The sequence below is a fragment of the Helobdella robusta genome (assembly GCF_000326865.2).
Source record: "Helobdella robusta unplaced genomic scaffold HELROscaffold_43, whole genome shotgun sequence".
NCBI classification, from domain to species: domain Eukaryota; kingdom Metazoa; phylum Annelida; class Clitellata; order Rhynchobdellida; family Glossiphoniidae; genus Helobdella; species Helobdella robusta.
This window is the reverse complement of record NW_008705028.1, coordinates 828060-836972: the sequence shown is the minus strand read 5'-3', so window position 1 is coordinate 836972 and position 8913 is coordinate 828060. Positions and strand designations below refer to the sequence as shown.

Genomic DNA, 8913 nt, shown 5'->3' with positions numbered 1-8913 from the left:
GTGGGATGGATGANATTTAGGGAACTGGGTGGGGTATTGTGTGGAAAGAAATGGTCAGTGAAGATGAAAGGGAGGGTATATAAAGCATGTGTGAGAGCAGCGATGGTATATGGTGGTGAAACTTGGGTGTTGAGGAGAGAGGAGGAAAGTGTACTGCAGAGGGCTGAAAGAGCTATGGTGAGGATGATGTGTGGGGTTAAAGTGAAGGATAGGAGGAGTAGTACAGAGCTGATGTCAATGATGGGACTGAATGAGGACATTGTGACATTGATAAGGAGATCGAGATTGCGGTGGTATGGACATGTGTTGAGAAGGGATGAAAGGGTCGGGATTAGGCGAGCGTTGGAGTTCGAGGTTGAAGGAGTGGTAGGAAGGGTCGTCCGCAATTGGGATGGAGAGAGCAGGTGGAGAAGGACAGGGTGAAAGCGGGGTTGCGTGATACTGAGGCGAGTGACAGATGTGGATGGCGTCGAGGGGTATTTCGGTTTCATCATAGGTAGCCAAACGGCAACCCCCGATCTCGGGGAAAATGCCGTCTAAACGTGTGTTGTTGTTGTTGTTACTTGTAATTTGACTCAAAGATATACATATGAGAAAAAATCTAACAAGAATGAACTGTGTTATTTCGAAATGAAGATGTCTGTTTTGAAAATGTTCATGTTAAAGATGTCTGTTTAGAAAAAGTCTGTTTTAATTTTTAAAGAAGCCTGTTTTGATATTAAAATTGTGTAGCCAAAAATCAGTCACCATACTTCGATGGATCAATTTCATAAAGTTATTTGACACAAGCTTAAATCTACATATTGATATAAGCATTTTAAGGATAACTGTAGTGAATTGAAGCCAACAAAAATTTCTTATAAAAACGAAATATACCTTGAACAAAGTGCAGCAGATGCTATAACTTGTAAGTGTTGAAATGAAGATCCGTCATTGAAATCAAGGAAAAACCTATTCTTGTGATGTCTTATGGACTTCACCCATCCCTATATTAATAAGAATAAAAAACTATGAAAAACTTATAAAATAATCAATAAGCTGGGATAAAATTTCAATGGTACCGATGATTATACCATCGTTGGTTACACAAGCTGAAATGCAACATCCTGACTTTAGGTATATAAAAACGAAGTTTCGTTCGAGCTTTCCTTACCCTTTTTTGCTTTTCCACTAAACGACATTATTATTGCAACGTTGCAATAAAATGAAAGTAATTCTTCTCAAGTTTTGCCTTTTGAATAACTTCGCAACAAATTAATGACCCCAATGCGATTGGTTGAACGAACGAACGATTGTTGAACAATTTCAATAAAAATGGCGCTACACGAAAGAAATAGGGGCATAAGATCCCACTGAGACTACAGGCCTTTAGCAGATAATTCAGGTAATGCCATCAACTTTGATGAGACCAATTTCGCGTTACTATTGAGGCTATTGATAAAATTGAAAAGTAATTTCTTTATTTTTACTTATTTCGGTTTTTTATGAAAGATGAAATTTTTATGGAAAGTGTTTACATTTTTAAGGTACCATTTTTTGCCAAATTCGGTCAAGGCATTGACAAAAAATGCTTTAGTATATATAGCTGGTTGGGTGGTGTCAAAAGTGTACCCCCACATTAATTGTGAGTTATGCAGATTTGTTTAACTTATTCTATCTTGTTTATTTATTTTCTTGTTTTATTTATTTGCCCACAAAAATAAAACAATTTGTTAAAAAAACATTCAAGAAAGGTGACTTTGTTTACACAACTATAGTAATTTTACATACTATACGCTGTAGTATTTAACTCTAATGTAGCCTTGGGCTCTGTTTATTTACACAGACAGCAAAATCTTATATAGAATTTTGAATTTAAGTAAAACTAAATGGTGCAGCTGAATTGTTTTTAAAAGTTAGTAAAACTCAGTTTTTGCACAGAAAATTGATCAGCAATTGATGTGATTAGCAAAAAAGGTCTACCAGCATAATTTTGGCAACATCCCCACAAATCTTGGCCTTCCAATCAAAAATTTCAAAACTTAAATGTTTTACAAATTTTGGCCCGCCCAAGTTAAAATTATGGTCAGTGCTATAAGGCGTGCGGAATCGCACGGCGAATACGCCGCAGAGGTGCTATAAGGCGTGCGGGTTCGCACGGCGAACACGCCGTTGAGATGCTATAAGGCGTGAAAAATCCGTACGGCGAATTGAACGTGTTAATGCTATAAGGCGTGAGGCCGCACGGCAAATTCGACGTTGAGATGCTATAAGGCGTGCGATTCGCAGGTGAATACGACGCTTGAAATTATAAATCGTGTGGCATCTGCACGTCGAATTTGACGTTAAGATAAAAATTAAAAAACCCTAACTAACCCGCATGCCGAATTCGACGTTGAGATGCTATAAGGCGTGCGAATCATAAATCTTGAGAAACCCGCACGTCGACTTTGAGATGCTATAAGCCATAAGGCGTGTGAATCACGAAGTTATATATCGTGAGGAACCAGCACGTCAAAATGGCGTGCGAATCATGAGTGGGCGAATACGACGTTTAGACGATGAAAAGCGTGAGATTCGCACGACGAAATCGACGTTGAGATGGCCGAAGTTGACGCTATTTTGACGATACAGGACGCAGTCAAAGCGCAAAATTTGACGTTTATTAAGACAACATAAAGCATTTTTGATATAGAATGACAATTTTTAAAATAAAAAATTTATTGCATCAAGTTTCGTATAGTAACACACACAGACAAACACACATATTTACACATTACAAGACGAAACAGTTACCAAAAGACCCAAGATTGTTATATCAACACTGTCGACAAAACTATGTCCCTTCTGGTAGCCTTTTCATTGAACAGTGAATGGTACCAGTTTATGCAGCCATCACACTGCACCCACGAAGTAGGAGTTTGGTTGTCTCTTCCAGAGTGATGTCTACAAACAACACAAACATACAAATTTTGTCCAATTGACTACATTTTATTTTCTAATTTTGTCCATGCTTCATTGGAAACTTTCTATCACATCACGGGTTTTTCAAAATTCACAAATCCATCTCCTAACTTTAATGACTCGGAACTCATTTTCTCAAATTAGATTGATAAAATAACAAATTTAATTTAATTTAATTATATGAAATAAAACAATAAAAATCAAGCGAATCTTTAAAAGCTTCGCCGCTCACAACTGAAAGAAGAAGAAAAATGAACTCTTGCCAAAGATAATAAATAATAGTATTACGACGCGCAAATAAAAATTTATTTAAAAAAAAATTTTTTTAATTTATTTTCAATTGTAAGTAACGGAAATTTTTACAAATACTTTTTAAAATAATATTCGACATAAAAAATAATTTTTGAACATATTTTTTCGTACGCACGCTTTATAGCAGTCTAACAAGTTCATGGTCGGCATGCGGCCCGCACACCCGATAGATTTATCGTAAAATTATTTATATCTGCCACTGATTCACCAAACCTGACACACATTTGCAGCATCGCTATTAATATTTATATCAAAAACGACTTTCGCAGTATCTATCTTGTATATAATATGTAAAATTGTGCACGCAACATTTGTGTGCAACATATGTAACACAGGTTTAAATTAAACTAATTATAATAATTCAGCAATACACGAAGACAATATAATTGTATAAAACTGTATAATAATATAATTATGCAATAATAACACAAACAGTAATTACCAAACTAATAATAAAAAATAAATAAATAAAAAAATTACTTATTTATATTATAATAATAAATTATTTATACTATAATTATAATATAACTATACTTATTTATTTTATATATTTATTTTATACTAACTTCTAACTAAAATAAACTAACCTTCACTTTGATAATCTTGTCAACAGGCCGTTCATCTATTATTTTTTTCACAGACGTTTGGCAAAAAAATGAAATTTGCGGACAAAAAAAATTATTATATAATGTTTTCAAGACAAACGTTTTGAACGATTGCATCCCAAACTCTAAAAGTCTAACAGTTAAAATAAATAATAAAAACAGAGTAAACTAGGGCAGTCCTGACGCGAATGGAGTTAGTGAAGGTGCCAAGTCAAATTAACCTAACCTATTATTACCCAAAGTGAAAGTCATACTTACTATAAAATAACAGGACTCGTGAGTGAAAAAGTGGGAAACAACGAAGTATTTTTTCAACCGCATATAAAGAAATTTAAAATTACTGCAAGCCATGGAATTATATAACTATATTGAATTATATAATTCAATGCTGCAAGCAAATGCAGCATTAACGTCAAACATTCGTGATATTTTAATTTTATTCAAAATGCTTCAGAAACCCAGAAAATAATAGCATAATAGCAAATAATAGCTTCAGAAACCCAGAAAATAATAGCATATAAATAATTATGTTAACGTGCGAAAAACAATAATAAAACAACGCGAATGCTTTTTGATCAAGACTTCACTTCAGTATAATTTGATGATGTAAAACATTTACGATTTTTTAGTGTAAGAACAAAACCATCACTAGAGTTTAGGGTTGCAATTGTGCATTGGTGGAACTAGACGGGGGCCGTGGAGGCGTTGTAAGCAGTATTTGTAAAAAAAAATCATTTCCAAATTTTGCCCAACCTTCGTCAAAGTTTTGCAGATCCGCCCCGCCACTGCATTTATGCTATCCCATGATCACCACAATAAGTGTCAGACCGAAACTGGAATTTCGGCCGAAACTGAATTTGAGTCTCCGTCCATGATTCAAGTCTTGGCAAAAACCGAAACTTTTAAAAATAAGAAAATATGGGCCGCACATCAAAACGTCGCACATTTCTCGCGTGTATACATAGTTACGGTTCTCATTTCTACTTAACTCGTGTTTAATCTGGGATTGCATTTTTTGGCTCTTTTCTCTGGAAATCATTATCTCCTTCTCTGACTTCATCTCCATCACTTACTTACATCCATTACTTCTCTATACAAAGTTCAGAGCGGATCTCAAAACGCGTCTGTTTGCAAAATTCACTAAGCACGGGAATAGCGCTTAACGAGCTAATTGATTGATTGATTGGTCAACACCCTCTAAACAAAAACTTAACATACAATAATTCATTAACAAAATATTTTGCTAAATTACAAAAATTATACATCTTTTTGATATTCAAAATTGAAAAATTTCGTTATACACAATAAAATTTTTCATAGGCCGGACTTCGGATTTGAGCCGGATCTCGTCACCCAAGTTTGAATGTATATACATATTTATTGTTATTTGTAAATTGTGGTTGTTTCCTGGAAAAATAATAAGATTTATTTGAAAGAAGGTCATTGTTTGTTGAACAGCCTAAAATTTCTAATTACAATGACATGTTTCCGGGTGTGTAAGTGCATAATAAACAAAACTAAAGTGTAAAAAAATAACCACTCTTCAGTGTACAAGTGAAAATATTTGTAAGAACAGAGAAAAATTGATCAAAAATTATAGATTAATCAGAAATATTCTCGGTTCTTTCCACATTCAAATCGTCATCATCTTCTGCATCAGATTCCATATGATCATCGCAATTGTTTTCAACAGCTTCACCTTCAGATTCTAAATTCAAATTTTAAAATGCAAATCTTTAATGGAAATTTTAACAGCTAAAAATAAATCAATTTCTCAAAAATGTAATTAAAGAGCGGACAAAGATAGGAATTGAAATTTGCAAATGAACAGACATAAACATTATTGCTTACTTTCGGATGTTTTACGTTTCTTCATTTGTTTTTCTTTGATCTTTTTTTTCAGCCTAAATAAATTGTTTCATAAAGTTCATATACTAAAAGCATAACTATATTATGTATATTATATATAACTATATTAAATACAACTATATTATATATATATATTATATATATATATATATATATATTATATATATATATATAAAACTAGAATTAAAAAAAACCTTTTTTGTCGTTTTTTTGCAGTTCTAGCTTCTGCTTCCAAACGATTATTCTCCAATTTTTCTAAATACCTTTTATTCAAGGTTTCCTATTTATTTGAAGAATTTTCATGTAAAAATTATAAAATTCATGTAATAATTTAATCACTAAATCAAACACCACATTATAAAAGTCCACAAGGAGCTAACGTCTTCTCGACCAAAGTGAAAAATAAAAACTATTCAAACCATTGTTTAATGCATGCTAAATAAAGAGAAATTTCCAGATGTCAAGTCTTGCTGACTGGCGATTTTTAACATGTATCAACTTAGCAGCATCCATGATGCTACTGGAAAGTTAATAATTATTTACTGCTTCAATTCAAAAACAAAAGGGCTGGCTGATGATCAATCAATCTTCGTTTTGCGTCCAGAGACCCGGTTCCCCGATGATGGTGGTATTTATATAAAAAGTAAAAGTTGAAAATATTTTCAGTGAATCGGAAGTCAAAAAATTTTCAAATACTTTTAATCTATTCCGACACAAGGATATATATATATATTTATATATATATATGACGGATATAAACCATCTTGAGGCATTTGAAGTGTTAAGCTTAAAAAAATTCTCTTACTTTCTGCAAGACTGTCTTATTAATCAAACTATTCAGTCAACGTCTGAAAGAATCAACTTTTTGGCGCAAAAAGTTGATGGCAAAGAAAACAACGTCCTACCTCGGGGGAACTGGGTCTCTGGACGCAAAACGAAGATTGATTGATTGATTGAACGTCTGAAAGAATCAACCATTTAAAGAAACACTTGAACTATGATGACTTAAGTATTTTTATCTGTTTAAGATAAATAAGTATCAACTGAGACTGAAAAAGTTTGTGCCAAAAAAGAACTGGATGAAGCAGATAATATATAGATCAGTGGAACAAACACCTGAGTCAACTCAAGCAAATTATGGCTAAGCAATGTGGTTTATATAGAAACGTCAACTGATCTATGATCACCAGTCTTCCAAGGGTTAATATGAATGTTTTAGTATCAATCTTTTTACCAAAATTACATGCACAAATTTTATCATAAACAACCATCGACAGGCATTGTGAACAAAAAGATATTTACCTCTTTTTCTTTGGCTTCTAAATATTTTTGCCTGATATTTTCTCGCCTTCTGACACCTCTGTACACGTGAAAATCTCCGCTACCAGCTCCAGCACTTGATCCTGAATAAAATATATTCACAAATTTATTAAATACATAGAAACAAAACCTCTTGAGTTCCAATGTCCATTTAATCGAATGGAAAAATGGTTTTGTTGTTGTAGTGAAAAATTACACAAGACTGTGAATAAATGTTTCAAATTAAAGTAGATCAGTGCAGATTTTTTTTAGAAGTTTTATTATCCTACATGCAAAATTATAAGGTACGTTGCCATAATATGATTTTTTAAAACCAACAAAATTCAGATATCAAAATGTCAATTCATGGTGCTTAAAAGTTAAAATGAAGTTGAAATGTTTAACTCACACAGTAATGACCCTCACTCATATGCACATACCTACACATTACTAGTAAAAATGAAAAGAGTAGAAATATGATATTGTAATGGTTGATGCAAAAAAGTATGTAACAGATATGTGGTGAAGGCAGTAGTGGATAAAAAGTAGCAGATATATGACAACATCAACAATTGTGCTGCGTGAATTGTTGCAGAGGAAAGGCAAAATTTGGAAAGTGGAGTTTGGAGAGTGGATAAAACAATATAAGTAGATAAAACACAGTGCAAGGATGGATGCGTTAGGCAATATAAATTGTTTAGAATACTGAAAAAATGAAAATATGAGCTAGTTTTGAGCATGAAAATATCACGCCCAAATTAGACGGAAAGCAATGAGAAAGGTGATTAAGAAAAGACAGTCCAGGAAAATAAGTTACTCTTCATGGTGGCAAATAAAATTGAAAATACTTATAAAAAGTAAAATAAACAATGTTATAATTTTAAAACTTACCCCAAATGTTTCTAACGAATTCAGGAGGATTGAAGGCTCTAGGTATTTTTTCTTTACCTTTATCTGGAATATAAGCTAATTTATCCTAGTTTGTAAAAAATATATAAAGGGTAAAAATTAACAAAATAGTAATTATGTGAAAAAATGTTGATCATTGTTATTAGGTAAAAACTTGATGAATTTAAAATCAAAATTTCATCACACAAAATAATAAACCAAATCTTCATCTTGAAATTTTAAAGTTTTTTCTGTTTTAAGTTTAAAAATGAAGTTTCTTAAACTGAAGAAATAAACTATTGACTAAAAATAAACAAAATTCTATATTGAGCATGATAGATAAATGTTACCCACCAAAGTCTTTCAATTCAGTCAACCAAAGCAGTAAGGAATTGATATTCTTATTTTTAAAAATTGTCTAATATAATATTATAATAGAAAAGCTAAAATAAAAGGTTTAGACTAGCTAAGACTCTAAGAGTTATTAAATTAATTAATTTAAAATTTTAAATAACCTAACAGTCTCTAACATAACAAAACGATAAAACTTTAATTAAAGCTAAAAGTTGGTTAAAGTAATTATAATTTTTAAAAATATGAAATAATAATTTTAAATGTTAATAATTAATTAGAATTAATTAAAATTAAATAAAACAACTACTTTTCTAATAAATACAAACTGGATTTTTCATAAGTTTTTCAATCTTCAGTCTTTGTAAATCTGCCAAATTCTTTGACACAACCACTTTACTTGCATTTTTCTGTTGTTCCTCTCCTTCTCCTAACTCCATCGTTTCGTGGAATTAAATTAAAAGTCAACACAACCGTATGCAGAAACGGCGAAAAAATGTAGCCTAAGACAAAATTATGAAACGTACGATACGTTGACGACGGTCAGCAAGGAGTAAAAATGTGCTTAGACAAAAAAAGAAACACATTCCCTCAAGATACGATTTTATTTTATATATTTTTTATGCCGTGCCTGCTAACTAAATTT

General features: G+C 32.0%; 1 protein-coding gene across 1 annotated transcript; it reads right to left on the bottom strand.

Annotated features, from left to right (window-relative positions):
• Positions 1-5886: 5886 nt before the first annotated feature.
• Positions 5887-8707, bottom strand: HELRODRAFT_85027 (hypothetical protein; the record flags this gene model as incomplete). Its single annotated transcript, XM_009025643.1, has 4 exons — positions 5887-6009; positions 7032-7132; positions 7920-8004; positions 8597-8707. The coding sequence occupies 4 exons, from the start codon at positions 8705-8707 to the stop codon at positions 5887-5889; spliced, it is 420 nt and encodes a 139-aa protein (XP_009023891.1).
• Between the last annotated feature and the right edge of the window lie 206 nt (positions 8708-8913).